This window comes from Xenia sp. Carnegie-2017, unplaced genomic scaffold (assembly GCF_021976095.1).
Source record: "Xenia sp. Carnegie-2017 unplaced genomic scaffold, XeniaSp_v1 HiC_scaffold_24, whole genome shotgun sequence".
Classification (NCBI taxonomy): domain Eukaryota; kingdom Metazoa; phylum Cnidaria; class Anthozoa; order Malacalcyonacea; family Xeniidae; genus Xenia; species Xenia sp. Carnegie-2017.
In genome coordinates, this window is record NW_025813487.1 from 2862606 (window position 1) to 2886552 (window position 23947).

Below are 23947 nucleotides of genomic sequence, written 5' to 3' on the forward strand. Positions count from 1 at the left end.
ATGATACAATTTATCAACATTGACATGTCTATTGATGTACAATATGATACAATTTATCAACATTGACATGTCTATTGATGTACAATATGATACAATATTATCAAATGGCATGTCTATTGATGTACAATATGATACAATGTTCATCAACATTGACATGTCTATTGATGTACAATATGATAAATATTATCAACATGACATGTCTATTGATGTGCAATATGATACAATATTATCAACATTGATATGTCTATTGATGTACAATATGATACATATTATCAACATGACATTCTATTGATGTGAATATGATAAATGTTATCAACATTGACATGTCTATTGATGTACAATATGATGCAATATTTCCTTTGACAATTCTCGTATTGATGTATCAATTGATACAATATTATGCAAACTGACATGTCTATTGATGTACAATATGATACAATATTATCAACATTGACATGTCTATTGATGTACAATATGATACAATATTATCAACATTCGACATTCTATTGATGTACGGATGCGATTCAATTTATCAACAATTGACATGTCTATTGATGTACAATATGATACAATATTATCAACACTGACATGTCTATTGATGTACAATATGATACAATATTATCCAACATTGACAAGTTATTGATGTATAATATGATACATATTATCAACACACATGTCTATTGATGTACAATATGATACAATATTATCAACATTGACATGTCTATTGATGTACAATATGATACAATATTATCAACATTGACATGTCTATTGATGTACAATATGATACAATGTTATCAACATTAACATGTCTATTGATGTACAATATGATACAATATTATCAACATTGACATGTCTATTGATGTACAATATGATACAATATTATCAACATTGACATGTCTATTGATGTACAATATGATACAATATTATCAACATTGACATGTCTATTGATGTACAATATGATTAATATTATCAACATTGATGTTATTGATGTAGAATATGATACAATATTATCAACAATGACTAATATATTGATGTACAATATGATACAATATTATCAACATTGACATGTCTATTTGATGTACAATATGATACAAAAATATTATGTTCATCAGAACAAAACTTACAGCTTGACTTTCCATTCTCTGAAACACAAGACTTATCATTTGATCAGTGTTGCCTTTGCTGTTGTTTGACTAACAAGACTTTACTGGCAAGGTAAATGTTGTAAATTCTGTTCTAACTGCTTGAAGTAAAGTTCCTTCATGAACTTCACAAGTACTTGATGTAACAGCTGTTAGAAGAGCCTGTAATATAGATAATAAAATATACACATATAAAAATGGATCATTTCAACTGTCTACAGTTAACACATAGACTTTTAATCTTGTTGGAATCAATTATTAATGTGATATTTAAAAAACTCATGGCACAAAAAATGTAAAAAACATTGGGATACATATGTCATTACCCTCTTTAAATTCCTCAAGGATATATCATTTCTCTCATTAAATACTTTAACAGTTTGACATTACTTTTTATAAATACCTTTATAATTTGTATTTGAACATTTACATCAGTATTTATACCGTAAACAAGTACAAATAGTATAATTCTGTCAATTAAACGCTCTCTGGTTCAATGGAGTCTGGTGTATGCCAACAATATGACCATAGCAATGAGTTTCTAGAAAAAGAATGTTTGAAATACTCAATTTATAGAAGCAAAATACATGACCTAGATTTGTGAAGGAATACAAAATGGTGGTGAAAGACACATGTGAAGTTGTGAGGCTTGGGATGAGTACTGTTGATAGATAAGGATAGCAATATTGACAATTTCTAGGAGAAATTTAGGGGTAACTAACAAAGAAAATACTGCAGGAACTTATTTTGTGCTATCAAATGCAATAACTTAATAACAATGCAATGAAAGAGTTTACAATATTAAATCTATTTCTTACAACTAAAGACTCCAAATGTCCTAACACATCAAACAAAACAACTTACTTGTATACAGTCAAGTGCAATGGTGACAATCCTGGCACATTTTGTTTGACAAGCCAACTCAAAAGGAAAATATTGATCTGCTGTGAATGTTTGCTGACCAGGTAGTGGAGGTAGAGTTGCAGAAGAAACATTCCTGAAGATTTTATTATAAATAAATCAAACCAACATTCTGGTTTATAAATCTAACTTTGAACAATAAAACTTAGCAAATCTGTGAGCATGCGTAGTCTGGATATAACTGTGAATTTATTAAGATTCAAGGTTAATAACTCATTTTGGTCATGTTAAAATTGGAAAATTGGAAAGAAAATTGGACAACTTTACATAATTAAACTTACCCTGTAGATTTTTCATTTCCTTGAACAGCGTTTATTTCCTCTAGAATAGATCAAAATGATAAAGCGATCATTTTGTAAAGCAACATTCCTGAACACAGCAGTACATTAAATTCATTGCACACGTTGACATAGATTTCTCCATAAACATATATACATAAAACTTAAGAAAAAGAATATGAACCAGCGATTGACACTAAAAATAACTGTTTGCCACGTATAAAAAAGTACAAATCATACATTGAGCAATTTTAAAGATACTATCGACAGCGTTCGTTGACATCTTGAATGAGAGATTACTACACTCAATGTTTTGTTGATAGCAAATGTAGAAACTGGTTGAAAATGCATAAAAACATAGAGCAAATAGAATCTAAATACATCAGCAATAACTACAATCATTACTTATGGATTTATACCTAAAGCCGTTTGCAAGCTTTTTTAGTTGTGATGATGAGACTTTTGTTTTCTTTATCGAGTAGAATTCTTTTTGTAAAGCACCAGATAGGAACACGTTCTTTGTTTCACGTTCTTCTGCATGACTGAATGATTAAAAAGTTCAAAGGAATGAAAATAAAACCTTACTAAGGCATCTCTATGAATTACTATTCACTGGAATTCCGCCATCTTTCCATGTTTCATTCCATTTAATCACGTGACTATAAGAAAGTATGCGGAGCAACTGTGATGGTGGAGGATTGGGTCGAGAAAAACCAAAACTTTAAAATTCTGAATAACAAATGTTGTGGTCGTCTTTGACAACATTTTGACGATGAGAATTGAGAATTGACAGCCCAACTCATTCTGGCCATCAGAATCAGACTCTTGGTTTGTCCGTTTTCTATGTGCACTCGCTGCGAGTGTTAAAAGAAGTGATTTTTTACACAAGAAAAATCGTCTGAAATTCACAGTACATTATGCAATAGGGACCTTAAGATTTCACGACGCGCGTTACAACGACGCGAGTTTGGCGCGCATGGCCTGGTGCGAATGCGTCCGCTCATTATGTTAAGTCATTAAGTGAATTTTCACGCGAACTTGTGAGTTCACACCTATAATTTCAAAATGGCCTCCTTCAAAAAACAAAAATGCTATAGCTGTCGCGTTGACGCCGCTTTGATAAACGAAGAAGAATTTGCGCTTTTGTATGATATTCGCGTTCAAGAACAATTTAGAAATATATTGGCTAAAATTGATATATCAATACCGTTATTACAAAGCAAGACAAATTTCAAAGCCACTGGATGTTCATTTATCTAAACTTAATTTAAATCACGATGAATTTAGTGGTGTGCTTGATGAGCAATCACTTGATGCTGAGAAAACTGTTCTGCCATTTCTTGCCTTGCTAAGCAAACATATTTACTCACAGATAAATATCAACATATCAATCACATACCAGACTCCACAGACAATTGTAACCGGTGAATTAAAAGCTGAAATACTTACTTAAAACTTTTGTGAAAAATTCCACACTCGATGTAGGACGACGTGGGATTAAGCAAAGACGCCGCGTTGTAGAAGCAAGACAAAAACGACACTGCGCATTGGTTTAAAATTCATTTCCGCTCGCGTTGTAGATGAGCGCGTCGTTAAATCTTAAGGTCACTAATACCATAACTAGTAGGATGACTAAGCCATTGATTGATCTTGCTTTAAGCCACAGACTCGTAGTATGTAAACATAACACAAGATATTAAAATAAAATCAAAAGTGAACATCGTAGGTTATATACTTCAGTCATTCATTTCAGAATGCAAATTCACAATAAAATGAATGGTTTTTGCTGTTTTCAACTTAATCATAAACGATATACAATTACTCAATTAAATGTATTTTTTGTCTAAATATTCCAACATGTTTGCTTTATTTAAATGATAAAGTGCATGCAGATATGTTGTATTGTAGTAAGGCATGAAAATAAAATCAATTTTCTTGTTTTACGAAATTTCTTAACAACGACATTTAAGTTCTCAAATAACATATAGTATCAGAGAGCAAAACTAGAACGTAATGGCGGGGGTAAATATTCATATATTCAGCTCTGCCCAGCTGACTTCTGTTGAAATTAACATCGCAAACAAAAGAAATCAGCAGGGCACAGCTGAACATATGAATATATACCCCCCCCCCAAATAAACGTTCTAGTTTCGCTCATGGAAGGTGAATATATAAAAAACGACGGCACACAGCTATAATAAAATTCCTGGTTATTTTAACACCGACAAATTTCGCAGCTTAAGCATGTAAAAGCACTTTAATTCCATACATTTAGTAAACAAGTTACGGGTGATTTCTGATAAAAACTTGAAAAATAAATATATTTATATTATATATTATGTAATTCATTTCAAAAAATTTGATCCAAAGCATGAGAACTGTGCTACATTATTATCCGTAAAATCTTAGTTTGAGTTTGACGTCAAAACAAACATTTACAATCTATCTCGTGTATTGCACGTTGTTAAAAAACGTTTCAATGTTTCAATTAAGAAATAAAAGATGTTTACTGTGTTTGCACAGGATTATGCAAACCGAGGAGACATTTGGGAGAACATAAGAGATGATCAGTGCAAGCCCGAGACCAAAGGTCGAGGGTTGCACGTGCTCGAGGTTCTCACAAACCTCTCCAAGGTTTGCATAAGGCAGTGCAAACACGAAAACATCTTTTATTTCTTTTATTCATTAACAATAATGTGAAAAAGACAAACGTTTCCATTTTTTCTCTAAAATGTATTCATGATCAATTTGCAAATTCTCTTTGACTGATTTATTGTTTCGATTGATTTGATTGGTTGAGGTCAGATGTACTTTGCACTGGCTAATGCAAACTCAGCTCTAGAACAATCAACGCACGCGTTTCATTGTGTTTATATTATAATTTAAGACGATGAATGACCTTATCGAAGCATCTATTGAAAGACAGATTGACATCTGTCGCATGTACACGGTGTGGTAAATCTATTTACAAAATTTTATATGTATTTTTCCAAGTGTTTTATTTATTGAATAACCAAAAGACTTTTAACTAATGTCTTTAACTAAGGTTGTTCTTACACTTCCAAACTCCTAAATTTGCAGGTATTATCGCATTAACAGAAAAGGACAAGAACTAGTTTTACTTTACTATATGACATTGTTCCAGTCATGTAATCATACCATATCATGAGATTATAACATCATCACAAGAAATCATCATGGATGACTAAGATACAACAACATAAAAATATTAATTGATCTCAAACCAACATTTACACGAATATCGTTTGATTTTCATGTGATCAATTCTTACTTAAATACGATCTCACAATAAACACTTCATTGCACAAGTCACCACAGCTTCAATGTAGGTCGATATAAGTAGACAGAATTATTGCTAATTTATTTTGTTGCATTTTACTTGTTACAAAAGAAGTACAAGAAAAGGTAATTTCAACATTATTGCTACAAAATGTAATATGTAAAAAGAAATACATTTGATCATTTTGTTTTAGCTATGAAAAGAGCTTACATACTGTTGTGTTTACTGGTTTTATTGATTTGGTCAAAATGGAGCGATACAAGCAAATGAAGGAAAGACCGACGAAATCATTATTGGAAAATACGTACAAAGAGGTTAGTCGTCTTAATATTTATCAAACATAAACATTTAATAATAAGGAGTGGGGCAAAGTCCATAACCATGAATTAACCAACGTGAGTCACATGAAAGCAATCAAAATTATTCTATAGAGCAAGAGAAATTTTCTCAGTCGATCACAAAAAACTATTTATGAATTTGATGTTCTGCTTTTTTTGGCTTTGCCGCAATGACTTAATAATTCTGATTTCCAAACAAAAACGCCACTTATAACAAAAATTAAACGCGCTTTGATAATCAGCGTCAGAGAGCTGAACCTTTATATTTTACTAGCTACGTTTTTTATATAATCATATCGTCTGGCGAATTGTGTTTTGACCGATCGAATTCAACACATGCATGAATAAAATAATGTATAATCTTTTCCATGATTACGAATTTCTATATCTTGACTGGTTGAAATGGATACTTTTTCATTTATTTAGATTTTCATATACAACACAAAAAGTAAGACAATATACATCTCGAAATATGTTATTGGTTTTAAGCAATATAGTGAGTAATTAATATAGCTCTTTAAATGGTATCTTTTGGGTTGATTTTACTTTTCTTTATGACACTGAGCTGTATATATACTTGGAGTAAGCTTATTTAAATTTCGTGGCATGAAATATACTTCTTTTTTCGTCTGACGTTCTAAATTAGGTATTGGAAACAGAAAATGACAAGAGCTATTTCTATTTCAGTATATGTCTTTCTTCCTGTCCTATAATCTTATACCATGTCATGAGATTATAACGTCATCATGAGAAATCATCATGGATGATTAACATACAATAACATAAAAGGATTAATTGATCTCCAACCAAAATTCACATGAATAACAACTGAGCTTCATATGATAAATTCTTACTTAAATACGATCTTATATATTAATGTAATCAATCAATTGGACAAGTCACCAGAGCTTCAAAGTACATCGATATAGGAAGAAGACAGAACTATTGCTACTCTATTTTGCTGTATTTTTCTCGTTACGAAAAAGAAGTACAAGAAAAAGTAATTTTAACACTGCTGTTTGAAGTTCATTGTCATAACATAAGTAACTAATTTGAAAAAATATATTTTAAGTAACAGTAACATGTAAAGAAAGAAATACATTTGATCATTTTGTTTCAGCAATGAAAGGAATTTACATTGTGTTGTATCTACTGGTTTTTTTTTTGATTTGGTCAAAATGGAGCGATACAACAAAGACCGATAAATTCATTATTGGAAATGACGTACAATAAAGTTGGCCGTCTTGATATTTATCAAACATAAACATTTTCACAATAGCTAAAAACCTTTGGGGAGGAGGAGTAAGTGGGGCAAAGTCCATAAACATGACGAACGTTCGGGTTAGGATCAAGCTTTCGTGGGGCTTGTGGCGGTTTAAAGGCTAACTAGCTCTTCCCCTCAACTGACATCGTTTATCCACAAAAATTTAAGAATTTTTTTGATTTACAAAAAATAGCTACAAGTAGAACTTTATTTACTAAAATGCTTCCGCTAAAGCGTTAGCAAAATACAAATGTTTCTTTTCAAAATGATATTCTTACAATAACGAGTCCAATGTTTCTTACGATGTATTTTACAAACATAAAATCTGATCTCATTCATAGTTTGTTTAAAAACTCCAAGTTGACATTTAATGGAAGCACTCGAAATTTAGTCTGTAATATGAGGTTTTATTTAAATACCAAATTTCCTACCTACAGTGTTGCGGTTTTTACATTATTCTTGCCACACAAAGACAATATTTCCATTGAAAATAATTGCTTTGCGCGGGGCCCTCAAAACCATTCGTCCTGTGGCCACGCCCTCCCCTTAATCTAGCCCTGAGAACGTTTTTCATTCCACTACAAACAATTTTTCATCAGAAATAGAAGCTAATTAAAAAATGTGTAATATGAATATGGGCTCAAAGGCTTATTTGCCGGGGGATTGTTGGGGGTGGGAGGTAGATGCAGTGCTGTAAAAGTAAATTTATTAGATGGGGGCTCTCTTGACGTTTTGTCAATAGTGCCCTTTAAAATTACCCATTCCAAAGGTAGAAGAGGGCTCCTCCCCCAAGCCCCCTTCTACAGCACTGGGTAGATGGCACTCCCCTATAATCGGGAAGAGGCCGTTTTTGGGCATGGAAATTACAGAGATTTGAAACGCCGTTGGCTTCTTGTCGATTATTTTCACTGTTTTTTTACTTGATTTTCTAGTTTTACTAAAAAAGTCCTCAAAACGCACGGAATGATGATTTTCAGGAGATTAAAGTTGCTCCAGGGTGCACCCCAGACTCCTGGATTTTCTATATCATGGGCCTTTAGTGCTTGCAGCTAGTAAACATAACACTTTGAAATAAGTATCTATATATACGGACTTTGAGGAATGTAAATTCAATCTACCAGTTGTCATGTGACTATAAATTTCTACATGAAATAGTACTTAAATACGTACATTTTGGGAAAGACCAAAATACCAAACTTCCCCCAGAAATTTAAGCTTCCGTTAAAATTGTTATATTTATTATAATAATTAAGCTTGTAAGTTGGAATCAAACCATTAAACAATCTTCTCGGACAAACAATTTAAAAAACTAAGTTTTCATGTGGAATAAACAGATTTTAACTATCACAATGCTAATAGACGTAAAAATACAAACAACTTAAGATTTTTAGTTTGAAATAGAAATAATAGTAAAATGGTTTTATTGGTAAATTGGTAATTACCAATAAAACGCACAGCAATCGACCAATGACAGTTCAGAATATCTTCAAGTATATTATTTTAAATATAAGATTTGCCACGCATCATAACTGTAAAACTTAAATAGTGAGCTCAAGATATTTTGAAAAAAATGAAAACTTTATTATCGGACACACAATTTTTAATTATTCAAATGTCAATAAGAGTAAAAATGCTATACTCGAGTATTTTTCATTTCTAAATAGAAAATATTTATAAATGTAAGAAACGCCATTACATCTAAAACGACTTAAATAATGTGCTTAAATCATTTATAAAATTTCTTCTAGAATGCATATGTTTAATTATTTATCTTTCTTAACACAAAGACAAGTAGTAGGTGTTCAAAAATTCAATGAAAAGTAAACGGACAATTAATTGTTAATCTATATACAAACAGCATGTTCTTTAACTAAATAAATTTACTAAAGCAGTTAACCAGTCTGTATAACTGCAAATAATTATTATTAAAATATCGATATTTATTTTAATAGCATTGAGTTAACAAACTGGGATTATATCATCAAAACTTCTGAGACAAACATTTTGCAGAAAAGGACAAACATCACAGATCAACAATTTTTAAAGTCAGAATGTAAATAGGAGTAAAAATGCAGAGTCTGAGCACAATGTTTAGTTTGAGAAAGAGTTGTTTATCTATGTAAGATACGCCATTACCACTAAAGCGACTTAAGTAGCGCGTTTTTATTGTTTCTTCATTGATCAAATCCCTTTCAGGAAGTAAATAAAAAGGTATATTGTGGAAGAGAAAATGGATTATGGCATTGGTGTGAAGATAACCGAAGATGCTGTGTTGTTTACCATCATAACAAGTTTTCGCATTACAATTGTTGCCCCAGGAGAGATACATGTTGCCATGGCGGGATGTGCTGTCGCCCTTGAAATGAATGTGTTTACTCCGTCTTTATTTATGTTACATTACAGGGAATTCAATACATGCATGAATAAAATATTTAAAGAAAAGATAACGAAAGACATTTGTGTTACTTTGTTGCTGATTTTCTCTCTTAGCTATGTCATTTAACCCAAAGAAAACAAATGAAATTCATTTGGAATGACAAATGAAAAAAATTATTGCTTGATTTCAAAGAGTTTTCTTTACCAATCTTAGTGGTTATTTGGTGTCTCTTGCTTTTTCTGGATCACAGATTTGATGCTTCGTGCATTTACTTAGCAACATTTTTTTCTCTTAGAAGTTCAATGAACGCTTTATGAAATTAGACTATCGTTTGGTGATTTTTCTTTAGAAATTAAAATATTTAAACATGTATTTTTAAAAAAGTAACTATAGTGAAAGCCAGTCATTTATTGCATCACGAGGTCTCATATATTTACAACTAAAAATTGAAAGATTTGGCCACAAAATCCTAGTTTAAAGAGGATTTCTATTTATCTTCAAATTGTAAAAATAGACCACCGTGATCCTTCATAATAACCTCATACTCATGAAAACAAAATTAAAAACTTGTCTACTCTACTTACGAACTATAATACCTGGATCATGTTATTCCATTCTTCTCTTTTTCATTTGCCTCTTTTCATCTTTGTAGAATGTAGTCAGTTTTCATAGTCCAATGTAAATGTTCATACATACGTAGGACGTTGTACATGTTCTTTTAATAACTTTATATCATTCCATTTATGGTGTAACCTCCATATTTAACCAATACAGTACAGATATTATGGACCATCCTTTCTGAACATATTTGCCACTCAAAATTTAATCCTATTGGTGGTGATTGGTAAAATCCTTCACAATACAAAGATTCTAACAAGGCCTGTTGATTTCTTCCATATATTTCTTACTTCACCCGTAAATACACACTGCTTACATTATATTTCTACATTAACCGAGGCATTAAAGACAAAAGAAAATATGGTAGAATTCTACATTGTCTTTTGTTTTAAATGTATTCGGCCTATGAGAAGTTCAAAGATTGAAACGGTTGTAGAAGTTTTAGTCCAAAGTATTTCTTTTGTTCAAATATATTAAAGGATAATTATAGTATTTTTGAAAAGTCATTTGCACCTAAAGAGCCAATCAAAACAAAAAATTTTTATCGTGACGTCAATTTCAGAAGTGTTAAAGTATTTAAATTCGTATGTGTTTACTTTAACAACAAAATAGACACCTAACAGAAGGCCCACTCGGCTAAAATCGTGGCGCATTTTTTCACTACGCATGCGTGACTTCCCAGCAAGATACTTTCACAAAATCAATATGGAATAGTATTGCACGATAATGCTGTTTTACAAATAATTCACGTTTAAAGCAAAAGTTTGCTGAAATTTTTACAAAGAGTTATCATCTTGAAAGAAGATAAGGTTCCAAGCATTTTAATCGAAAACAATATATTTGTAAATACATCTACATTTTCTATTGCGATCTAGCGGAAGTATCTTGCTGGAAGGCGTGTCTGCTTTAGAATTTGCTTCAGAAAAGAGGGGGACACGAACATCAAAGGTTCCGACACGAGTGTACCTTCTTTTAAGATATCTATTCTGTACCTAAGGTCCGTTCACACTATAATGGATTGCTGTCATTTGCAAGTTTACTTTTCAATGTATTAAAAGACAGTGATATCGTTTTAATTATCTCTCCCATTTTTCAACTAATGACCATAAAACCCAATGACATGACATGACATGATTGTGTTTTATAAATGTGAATTTTTAACATCATACAAAACTTGTTTCCACGATATTAACATGCGTAAGTTAAATTTTATTTACAGTTTTTGAAAGAATGTTCAAAAGAAAGTCATTCTATAATGTAAACAAAATAATCTTTATCTACAATAACACCATTTTGTCAAATGACTCACAATGAATGAGTTGTCGACATTCTTTCATTTCTATGTAGTGAACGTTTAATATATAATAAAAATAACCGAATTATCTGACCATACAATTGTATTAAAAAGTAAACCATCATCATAAAGTTCGTTCAGAGATCAAAGGTTTCTCACTTTTGGTAATTTTCACATGTAAAACAAGCGACCATCGTTACGACAATCAACATCTTCGTGTGATATTCTCAATTTCATCACATCTTCGACAATGTTACAGTGTTGAATTCTCCAAATATAAATTTGAAAGTTGACGGGAATCATAAGATGAAAATGATCTTTACTTGACATTACAAAAAACTAATCTCTCTCTCTGTCAGTAAGATTTTTACATAATAAAAAACTGACAGTTTTTCCACAGTTAAAACTAAGGATATGGACAATTTTTTCTACAATATTTTTGAGTTCGTTGTTGATACCATAAATAAGTGTCCTTTTTTGATATAAAGAAATTTTTAATGTTCGTTTTAAGTGATATGTAATGTTCGTAAATACGATAGATTATTGTAACTACAAAGGTTGAATTAATGGATTCATTCAGGAACATTGAGTTTTAAAAATTTAATTCCGTATCCATCACCTGACACAAAACCTATAGTATCTGTGTTGTAATGTATAGTTATATTAGATACAGAATCTAATCCGTAAAATTCAGCACATATTTCACCCCTCTTTAAATCCACAGCAACCAATGTGCTAAAAGATTCACAAATGAAATATGATTTATGTGCGATTGTCTTAGACAAACAAAAATAATCGATACTATGGAAAATCGTACTCACGTCATTGTTTTTATGCACATTAATTACATAAATGCCAGTTCTCCAGTCGAAATTGTTGTCTTCAAAAGGGAATGCAATGACCGCTTGGTTACCATCACTTATAAAGCAACGGACTTTAAGACGAGTTACAGTTATCTGTTCTGTAACAAATTTTTCAAGAAAAGACGTTATGGGTATTTCTGCAGTATACCAAGCTTCCAAGTAAAGTTCATTGTTGTTATTTCCCCATTTCCAGAATGTGTATTCTGTTTTGTTTACAGTTAAAATAACAGAATTATCAGGTGATACAGCTGCTGCTTTAAATTTTGAACTATCGACTGAAAGTCGTCTGTTGTATTGTATTTCACCCTTGGTAATTCTAACAATTTGAAGAAAATCTAGTTCATCAATACAAACTAAGACATCACCAAATGTTAAGATTTTCTCAGGTTTAAATCCAAGGTTAACATGTTTTGCTTGAGAAGAATCTACAAAATTTTCAGACGAAGTTGATATCTTCATAAGATGATCAGAACAATCCCATATCCACAGTAAACCATCTGACCACCAACATCCTAATGCATTCTTCAGTTGTATTGGTACAGTTTGAATAGTAGTGGAACGTTCAATGCTCCAAATATGAATGTTGACGTGTTCACCAACAGCGAAAGCAGCAAAAAAAGATCCATCCGGTGAAAAACAACAACATTTATATCTAAATTTCTCAAAGATAAATGAAGGTCTCCAAAGATGATCAGTTTTGAAAACTTTAAGCTTGGAAAAATACGGCACAACGTAAGATTCCTTAAACGAGATGGGATGGACATTTTCAACAAACCTACGAACACATGGACACCTAACATTTGGTAAACAAAACTCGATTTCTCCTTGATTTTTGTATTTTGTCAACTGAGTGACTTCAGAAAGCTTTACAACCTGATTTGTATGATAAAAAACACAATCACGATAGTGGTGTGCTGTCATTAAATGCAAAGATTGTGAACATTCCTTTTTTCTTGAACAAATATCGAATGCCTTTGAGAATTGAAAAATATACGAAGTCTCGTCAATGACTTCAACAAAGAACTCTGAATAATTATCGGTGCATTGTAGTTTTTGGTAATCAGCAACGCAGCGTCGATCAATTCTTTGCAAAGTTAATGAATTCCATGCAGTGAACACTTCTTTAGGAAGTTCAAAGGAATGTTCTACATATTCTGCTGTAATGAACAAACCAGAATCTAAGAAAGAGCAATGATTAACGACATCATCTGCCAGTAAACATAATAACAAATGTCCATTGTCAACGTCCCACAACTTTACTTCAGTAGATCCATCACTAGTTACCAGTCTATTTCCGGTAGGTGAATAGGAGCAACAACAGATGTTTCCACGTACAAAACAAGATTTCGTTGATGCTGGATAGTTATAGTCATACCGAGATATAAATTCGTATACATAAACCCACTTATCCAACATTGAATGATCGAGTGCAGTGCCTAGAGTGCATCGTTGTTTGAATTCAGGAAGTTCAAATATAGCTATTCGACCATTTTCATATCCTACAGCAAGAAGTTCTTCATTGGACGACACACAAAGAGATGTAACGTTAACACGCAAGGAGACAGTCAAATGATGATGCTTTGTTAAATATGTTGAGTCTAAATTCTCAAACCAAAAAACTTTCCTTGTTTCAATAAATCCCTTGCCAATAATCCTTTTTCGTTACTGCCATCAATTCTGTTTGCAATAATTTGTAAATAAATTAAGCTATCATCATACATATATGAATGCTCTCGCCATAAACAAATGAAATAGTTGTTCCTCAAGTACATCTTTTCTTAAGAAAGTACGTCGATCCTTAATGATTTCAAACAATTCAGACCTAATGGTATTCACGTTAATGTCCTCCCACACATTAACCTCGCATAAACCACTTTGACATCTACTGCCCAACTAAAGTCAACATTTTCGCAACATTTTGACATATGATAGATTCCATTCTTCAAAGCATATTTAATAATAGCAGTGTTCATCTGATCTTTAAAAATGTTTATCGACTTGATGTGCTTAAACACTTTCTCACAAGCATGCCATAGGAGCTTATGACCATTTTTTGGATTAACTGTAAACTCATGCTGTTCGTAACCATCTGATTTCAACCAATCAAATAGAGATTTGTGATACACGGTTAAATAATCATCGTAAACTGGCAAAATTTGAGATAACAGTTCAATGATTTTACTGCGGACTTCAAACGTGATGTCATCAGAAAAACCTAAATAGCTAAACAGTAAAGTTAATGGTAAAAACTCCCGACAGGCAGCCAACAATTCAAGAAATTGCATGAAAGTAGTTTCTGAGATAACCGAATTTCTGGGACTTTTCTTAGTTAACAATTCTTTTACTTTTTTGAATTGCTTTGCGTAAACACCGCTTAACCCACTAGGGACCAATTGTTGAATGTTTTCGTAAGTAAGCTCAATATTTTCTTCTTTCAAGCTCAGTTGTGCGTAATACGCATAAAGAAATGATCCCTCGCATTTTTTAACTAATGACTGAAGAAGGTAGCAATCTTTCTGCAACCGATTATTTAACTGATGTCTCAAATACTTGTGCAGGTCTTCTTCGTTGTTTTCATCACGAAGAAGAGTTGTAATTTCCACAGGATTCACGTCTTTCAACTCCTTTTGAACAGGAAGTTCTGGACGACTGGTGATGAAGATTTTAATCCATTTAGGCAGTCGGTCAAACTCTTCTGCAATCAATTCCAACAATTCACTTTTGCCATCAACTTGGCTTTCATCTAAGGCATCAATAACCAAAAGCATTGGTTCTTGATGTTCCAATGAATGCAATGGATTGTTTAATAAAACACGGAATGCATCGGTGAGTGATTCATAGGAATGTTTTCTCTGTAATTCTTCATTCAGTTTACATTTAAAATCTGATATTGTATCACACATGCTACAGGCCAATGATTCTATCAACATTCTAGGATTCCTCTCATCTGATCTATTATATCTGCAGAAATGAGAAGCAGCAAGTTTCTTCTTTTCAGAATATCGTCGACAAACCTCAGCAGCAAACACACTTTTACCAACGCCAGGACCAGCAATCAAAATCATGACATTAGAAACATCTTCGTTTTTGTCGGTAAACCAATTGTCAACTTTTTCAAATAACCATTGTCTAGTGCCTTCAAGGTATTTCTTGTTAAGGTCTTTTATAAGACCATTAAAATTACAGTTTCCAAGCTTCTGAAGATCTGAGCATATTTTGTCCTGTATCATTTCTATATCAGCTTTTGTTGGCATGTTTTCTTTAATTTCTTCAACTTTGTTTTTCATAACTTCAAAATCTTTTTTTAATTCTTTTACAACCTCTTTAGTTTCCTCCGTGACATCGATTAACTGTTTTTCTTTTTCATACCAGTTTTTCAATATTTCAATATGGTTTGCCTCATCAGGACTGAGGGGAGCTTTCTTTAATTCATCTATTTCAGCTTGTTGAATACCAAGAGCAACCAATGATTTTGAAATTTCCTGCCACAAATGCTCAAACTCACTGTCATTTACACTAGTTGTAGTTATGTGACCGTACACTTTGTTTCGATAAAACTTTATTCTTGCAATGTTTGCTGAGATTGAAGAATCTGAAGAGGAAGGAAGATTATTCCATCCACTATGTGGCGCTGTTAGACCACAAATGTTTCGTAATAAGACAGTCAATAATGAGATATCAAAGTTTTGAATGTCAGGTGAACCAGTTGATGGATAAAGAAGGTTCCATTGCTCTTTGTTGATGACTTTGAATTTTAGGGATGTCAATTTACTCTTTGTAGAAGGATCTTTAAGTTTATCTTTTAGGTTTGATGATTGAAGGTTTATAATGATTTGCAATGTTTTTGTTAAGGCATTGGTTCCTTTATTGATTAAAAGTTTACTCAAACGAGATCCATTTGCCTCAATCTTTAGTTTTTTAGGTGCTGAAGCCATTTTCAAACAAGAAATTTATTTAGAATTTAATGTTGTGAGTATTCTGACTTATTTTAATGAAGCATCTTTTGTTTTAATTATGAAGCCTTTGTTTGAACTTCAAACTAAAATCGAAGAGAAATAATGGGAAAAAATAACTTACAAAACTTTAATATTAAATAAATCAACGGCCTATTAAAAAACTTACATCAAAGTTCAAATATAAAACGTTAGTAAAATTGGTGATACATTATAAAGAGTAGCTAAACAATAATGTTTTAATATTAACGTTTTGTAAAATTTTACTCACCAAATATGACCCAAAACGACTATTTCTACATTTCAACACCTATTTCTTCGTTTCACAACGTAAATTCACAGTTTTATAATGCAACTTTCATTGTATTGTAGTGGAGACGTGTGTATTCAAATGTAAAGGATGAGCTCATCAAGAGATCATTCTGATTCACTTCCTTGTATCTGGATACAGCTGAAATGTAGTTAACAATCATGTTCATTGTCCATAGATGGTTCTCATCAGATTTATAATTTTACATAGACTTTTATGATAAATTACCAATATATTTTCTAAAAGTAATTAGAATAGAAAATAGGCCAAAATTTATCCAAATATCGATCCAAATGGCCATTTTTTTGTCAAAGTTTGAGTTCCCAAACCAAAGATCAACATCTATAGTCAGACAATAGTTGATACTTTGTCTATGGACTTGAGTCAGTCATTTTCAAACGAATAAAAGGATCATGAAAAAACTACATAAGTTATGATGAATTCTTTGTGGCTTTAACCGTTTTGTGCTCATAAAAATTGGAAAAACTGAAAAACAGCAAAAGAAATGAGCAACAGACAGTTTTTCTTGCAAGGTGTCCTGTCTTGTCTTAATTTTTATCAATTTATCAATAACAATATGGACGATGTAAAACTTATCACTATAAAATAGTATACGGGAAGAAATTTTCATAAAAAATCAAAACAAGTGAAGTATCTTTCTCTTTCTGTAAGCACGAACATTACTAAAGAAGTAAGAGCATTGTAAAATGGGAACTATTTACGTTAAATTACGCACATGCATTTGTCATGGGAAGTTTAAAGCATTGAGTTGCTGAGGAAGACCTTTCCAATCGTGGCAAAGAGGAAACTTTGTAATTTTATCTTGTTGAATGTTTATAGTATATATAGAGGCTGCAAACGCTATTTCTGGTTGTTTCAATACGCATTTTTGATGGGCGCATTTTATCAACGCATTTGATTAATGCATGGTATTGCATTTAGTTGAAGTCTTGAAGAGACGAATTGGATACGCATTTTTTGATATTAATACTCCTGGTAGTGAACCAACGTTTGTCTTTAAAAGAATCGTGATTTAGTATCCCGCACAACAGAACACTTAGGTTGTGCGACAATGGCACTATAAATCTATAATTCTATTTCGTCACTGTACTACGTCACTAGGAAGTCATGTGAGGTAGAGCGCGCGATATCAAGATCAGTTCAAACGTAGATTTCACAGCGATTAGTCGCAAAAATTTCCTTTCCACACTATATTATTAATTTTTTTAATTATGGCTTCCACAAGTGAAGAGTATACGACAAGAGATGATGTCGGAGATGAAGCAGTACTCCTGGGTTTTTCTGAACACGATAAACAAGTTCACATGATGGAAGAAAGCGAAGAAGTGCAAGTCACATCATAAATGTGGAAACGGCCCTTTGTAGGATGAGTGAAGCAATGAGTGCAATAAGTGAATCACTCAAGTTAATGCAACAAACGTCAGTATCCTCTACAGTAGAATCTACTCTTAAGAGGAAAGCAAGTGCTTTAATCCCTGAATCAGGACATGACGCAGATTGTGAAGTCTTGTTGGCGCAAAAGCGAAGAACCTTTGACCAAGCGCAATTCTGAAGCAGAACAGCTAGCAGAGGACCCGTTGCTGGAAGAGATTTCGCACACTATAGACGAAACTGAGAAAACTTCACCCATCGTCAACGAGAAGCTCGCCTCAATTATCAACCAGCGTTGGCTAAATAAGCTGAGCTACGAGGAATTGAAGGAAAAACAGGCTAAATATTTTAGGCCTAAGAACTGCAATCACCTGATTGTAAATAAGGTAAGCACCGAAATTTGGGGAAAATTAGACCGCACAGCTAGAGGGCGTGATTTACAATTGAGTGCCATTCAATCCACTCTGACGAATGTCGGTCATATAGCAGCACACACCACCAATGATCAGTTGGTTGCCCGCAATAACAGCAGTGAACTGAATATTGATAATCTTGTTTGTTAACGCTGATATCATAGCGATCCTGGGACATGTAAGTTTTGAATTGTCTCAACCACGACGTGACGCTATACGTCCCAATAGAGAATTTAGTACTTTATGCTCATCGCATGTTCCTATTACGAAATATTTGTTTGGAGATGAATTGCAAACCCAAATTAATCACATTCGCACATCCAACAAGATTCGCAACTCGAGAACAAGCTTTTCTAATACCACTTGGCTGCAACACTCCAAACAAGGTAAACGACTATGGCTCTATTTTTCATCCCGTCATCAAGGCAAAACCCCTTATCCGTCGAAGAGGAACCAATTCGAGAATGGACGATCGGACACAATCAACGATAGCAAGTAGAAAACACTGAATTTTTAAAAAAATTTAGGACTTCACAGATAAACCAGTATTCTTCTATTGTACCCACGCTAATAGCATATTTAAATAAAAGCTTGAAGGCCTATCAGGCTGGCAGCATATCAAATTTTTTAAGTGCATGGGCAATACTCACCTCTGATAAGGAAATCTTAGAGGCAGTGTCAGGACAAAAATTGAATTTGACACATTTCCGATTCAAAGAGCTTTATCCAAGCAAATACAGCTACCCGAGGTTGGAATGGACAATATTGATTTAGAAATAAACAAATTACGCAAAAAAGGCGTTATGCAGATTTCTCACCCTGAATCAGGGGAATTTTTATCTCCAATTTCCACTTGCCCCCAAAAAGACGGTTCTTTTCACATGATTCTTAATCTGAAATCCTTAAACAGGCATGTCAGATATCACCATTTTAAAATGGACTGTGTTTGGTCAGCTATTAGGCTTATGAAACCAAATTGTTTCATGGCATCCATCGATCTCAAAGATGCTTAACATTCCGTACTAGTTCACCCAGCATATCAAAAATTTCTCAAATTTTGGTGGGGAGGGCAACTATATAAATTTGTCTGTTTTCCGAACGGCCTAGCCATCTGCCCACGAAAATTTACGAAACTCCTCAAACCTGTTTTTTCAAATTTACGTCAAAAGGACATATTTCGGTTGGATTTATTGATGATACTTGGCTGACATCCGACACATATGCTTCATGTGTACGGAATATTCGAGATACCATCTGCTTATTTAGTGAAGTGGGGTTTTACGTACATCCGGATAAGTCAGTTTTAGTTCCCTCCCAAGTACTTACTTTTTTGGATTTCCGACTCAACTCAGTTCTTATGCGAATATCTGTGACGGCGGAACGAGCTGAGAAGACAAAACACATGTGTCATGAGCTGCTACAAGCTTCTCACCCAAAAATAAAAGATGTTTCTCCGGTTTTGGGCACTCTCACTTCGTGTCTCCCGGGCGTAATGTACGGTCAGTTGCATTATCGCTGGCTGGAAATGGATAAAAGTGATGCCCTTATCTTAAACCGCGGTAATTTTGACAAGACAATGACTTGTCTTCAGAGGCCATTCATGATTTACGATGGTGGCAGTCATCCATATGCACGACTTACATGCAAATTAGTCACAATGAACCTAGCATATGCCTAACAACAGATGCGTCGTTGACAGGGTGAGGCTGCTCCCTAAATGGCGTATGTGCAGGGGGTAACTGTACGCCCTTGGAGGCCTGGTGGCATCTCGTTTGGTACACATCCACTCGTTGCTAGGTTTGTTAAAGGTGTATTTGTTGCAAGACTAGCTTTTCCTAGATATGCCATGGTCTGAGACGTTTCAGTTGTATTCAAACATTTTCTAAATCTCCACCCTCCAAAAGATTTCAGTTTGAAATCGTCAACACTAAAAACAGTAATGTTTTAGCTTTATTGTCTGGTCAGCGATGCCAAGCACTTCATGCATTGGATATTTCTCATATGGAGAAGAAAAAAGATCCAATAGTTTTTCATGTGCACCAACTGCTCAAAACATTCAAGCCTGGTAAGCATGCTGCTTCTTTAGAATTTCGGTCTTATTCACCAGAGCCTGAGTTATGTGTATTTAATTACCTGTCCCTATTTCTAAATTTCACTGCACCCATACGAAATGATGCAAGACAACTCCTATTGAGCTATTATAAAACTTATCATTTGGTCACTTCAGCGACCATGTCCCGATGGTTAAAATACGTGTTAAAAGAAGGTGGTATAAATACAGAGGTTTGCAGTGCACACAGTACTAGAACTGCATCAACTTTAGCGGCAAACGCATTGAATATTTCTATGGACACTATTATGAATGCAGCTACATGGCGTAATGAACAAACTTCATTATCATCAATCATTTTATAATATGCTAATTGAGGCGAAGAACTTTGGCAATGAGATCATCAAATGGGCACATGCCACTCAAGGTCTATTCACAAGTTGACATGCAATGTTTGGACCTGCTGCATTTCGTATGATATTTGGTTGACAGCATCGCACATTCCAGGATACAAAATATCACTGCGGATGGAGAATCTCAAATATCACGCAGAGAAACAAAATGGCAGTTGAACTTGACTCTGTTTACGTGCGCCATTCAAAAACTAGACGTAACTCCGAACATTGATTTGTTTGTGTCAAGGTTGAATAATCAAGTGAAGCCCTATGTTTCATACCAACCTGACCCGTATGCTATATATGTCAACGCCTTTATGATATCGTGGGCCAATTATACATTTTATGCGTTCCCGCATTTTAGCATAATTTTACAAGTGTAACAAAAAATAGTACAAGAGAAAAGCACAGGACTAGTCTTAGTCCCTACCTGGCCAACACAAAGTTGGTGGCCAGCTTTAATGCAGATGCTAATAGCACATCCTGTTGTTTTACCTAGAGAAAGAATGACCTTAACTCTTCCAGCTCATCCCGATCAAATCCACCTTCTCCATAAAAAACGGGAGCTACTACCTTGCCATTTATCGGGGAACTCCTCGCTGATAGAGGCATTTCACCAGAGGCTTCTCAAATCATCCAGCAATCTTACCAAGAAGCAATATTCTACATACCTTAACCGTTGGCGACAATATTGCAACGCAAACAATATCGATCTTGTCGCGTCCTCTGTAGAAAAGGGCATTAATTTTCTTACAAAATTATACCAGGAAGGTTTATCCTACAGCGGCATTAATACTGCAAGGAGCGCATTATCTACTATCCTAATGCTGCCAAGTGGCATCTCGTTTGGTACACATCCACTCGTTGCTAGGTTTGTTAAAGGTGTATTTGTTGCAAGACCAGCTCTTCCTAAATATGCCATGGTCTGAGACGTTTCAGTGGTATTCAAACATCTTCGAAATCTCCACCCTCCGAAAAATCTCAGTTTGAAATCATTAACACTAAAAACAGTAATGCTTTTAGCTTTATTATCTGGTTAGCGATGCCAAACACTTCATGCATTGGATATTTTTCGTATGGACAAGAAAGAAGATCGAATAGTTTTTCATGTGCACCACCTGCTCAAAACATCTAAACCTGTTAAGCATGCTGCTCCTTTAGAGTTTTGGTTTTATCCACCAGAGCCTGGGTTATGTGTATTTAATTACTTGTCCCTATTTCTAAATTCCAATGCACCCATATGAAATGGTGCAAGACAACTCCTATTGAGCTATCAAAAACCTTATCATTCGGTCACTTCAGCGACCATTTCCCGATGGTTAAAATACGTGTTAAAAGATGCTGGTATAAATACAGAGGTTTACAGTACACACAGTACTAGAACTGCATCAACTTCTGCGGCAAACGCATTGAATATTTCTATGGACTCTATTATGAATGCAGCTACATGGCGTAATGAAAAAACTTTTCAAACATTTTATAATAAAACAATTGAGGTGAAGAACTTTGGCATTGATCTACTTTCTGCCATTTGTGAGACATGAAATGTGAAATTTCAATTATATTATTTTGTTATTAGTTATTGCTCATGTCCACATTGCTTTAAAATCTCCTAGTTACGTAGAACAGTGACGAAATAGAATTAGAAAATTAAACGAGACTTACCTGAAGTCGAAGTTTGATTGAAATTCTATGAGTTACTGTTCAGGAACTAGGAAGTCACCCACCCAACTACTAACTTACTTCTTTTCAAATGATGTTAAATATTACTTGCTTCCCAATATTTATAAAGACATTCACAAATTTTTTAAAAACTGATCTTGATATCGCGCGCTCTATCTCACATGACTTCCTAGTTCCTAAACAGTAACTCATAGAATTTCAATAAACTTCGACTTCAGGTAAGTCTCGTTTAATTTTCGAATTGGACATGTCTCCCTCTACATAAATTTTCACGTATTCCCATTTTTTCTATAGACAAGTATAGTTTGTATAACTCCCGCAGCATAAAAGTTCTTGCACCTGCACGCAACATTTAGTATTATTGATAGTAGATGTCAACTAGATACATACAGAAAATGTATTTTCGACATAATTGAAGTAAACATTAAAACTGTTAAACAAACATGATCATAAGCAAAATTGTGAAAGCTCATTTTGTTGTATGAATCAACATTTCACAAAAAATAGATTCAGTCGCGTTCTTCCTCTGTGTAAATACATTCTTCTTCAGTTTAACATTTGCTTATTTTACTAATTTCCTTACTTTCAAAATAAATGATTTGTTCAATACAATTATCAACCTTTTTCAAGACACACAGAGTTTAGTCAAAAGTGGCGTCGGCAAAGAAGGGAGGTGATGCATAATTGGACATCTTCCTCCCCTTCTACATAAATTTTCACGTAATCCCATTTTTCTACAGACAAGTATAGTTTGTATAACTCCTGCAGCATAAAAGTTCTGGCAGCCGCACGCAACGTTTGGTATTATTGATAGTAGATGTCAACTAGATACATACAGAAAATGTACTTAGAATTAGATAGGAAATGAATAAACAACAAACAAAACAACAGAATATAAGTAAAGTATCATTACCGATTGTTCCCGTTTATATCCAGATCGCAATGATTCGTATATTTTCGATAAAGAGTTAGAAGTAATAATAGATTACGCGTTCGTAAGTTTACATTAACAACAATATTGTTTCGATTCTTGGGGACTGGCACTAGTGTCATTTACAGTTTATAAAGAAAAAGGCAGCATCATATATAGAAAATATTCTTAAGTTATTCTGCTTTTTCCCATACTTTTGAAAAGGTTTTACCATTCCTTTAACATCCAGCTTATTGTTAATAATTATAAAATTGGTATATCAACTTAGATATGATTTCTCATGCATGTTTATACACACTTCATCTAGATGTTTCTTTAGCTAAGTTGTTAAGTCGGTAATATAGATATAAAATTTCGATTTACTTTTTGTAAAATTACCTTTGTTTTAGAAATAAGACTTCATATATGACGACCTCGTGGACAA

The 23947-nt window shown here is 33.4% G+C and overlaps 1 protein-coding gene and 3 long non-coding RNA genes across 5 annotated transcripts in view; 1 reads left to right on the top strand and 3 right to left on the bottom strand.

Moving 5' to 3' along the window:
• Nucleotides 1-1237: 1237 nt before the first annotated feature.
• LOC124451544 lies at nt 1238-1588 on the bottom strand. The gene is made up of 2 exons (XR_006950503.1): nt 1546-1588; nt 1238-1304 (listed from the first exon to the last, which is right to left on the bottom strand). It is a non-coding gene; the product is annotated as an uncharacterized LOC124451544 (long non-coding RNA).
• A 494-nt stretch (nt 1589-2082) lies between these two features.
• The window catches only part of LOC124451546, a 31072-nt gene continuing 9207 nt past the window's right edge, over nt 2083-23947 (bottom strand). The window contains exons 1-3 of one of the 2 annotated variants that reach the window (XR_006950506.1): nt 2761-2772; nt 2345-2384; nt 2083-2139 (exon numbers count right to left, since the gene is read on the bottom strand). This is a non-coding gene — a long non-coding RNA (uncharacterized LOC124451546). Of the gene's footprint in view, nt 2140-2344; nt 2385-2760; nt 2773-23947 lie in introns of those variants that run through there. The other variant, XR_006950505.1, reaches the window with a different exon arrangement.
• LOC124451558 lies at nt 5749-10200 on the top strand. Its single transcript, XR_006950522.1, has 3 exons — nt 5749-5767; nt 5836-5956; nt 9441-10200. It is a non-coding gene; the product is annotated as an uncharacterized LOC124451558 (long non-coding RNA).
• LOC124451513 (protein TANC2-like) lies at nt 11376-23921 on the bottom strand. The gene is made up of 3 exons (XM_047002173.1): nt 23902-23921; nt 16621-16800; nt 11376-16435 (listed from the first exon to the last, which is right to left on the bottom strand). The coding sequence occupies exon 3, from the start codon at nt 16329-16331 to the stop codon at nt 14229-14231; it is 2103 nt and encodes a 700-aa protein (XP_046858129.1). The 5' UTR covers nt 16332-16435; nt 16621-16800; nt 23902-23921; the 3' UTR covers nt 11376-14228.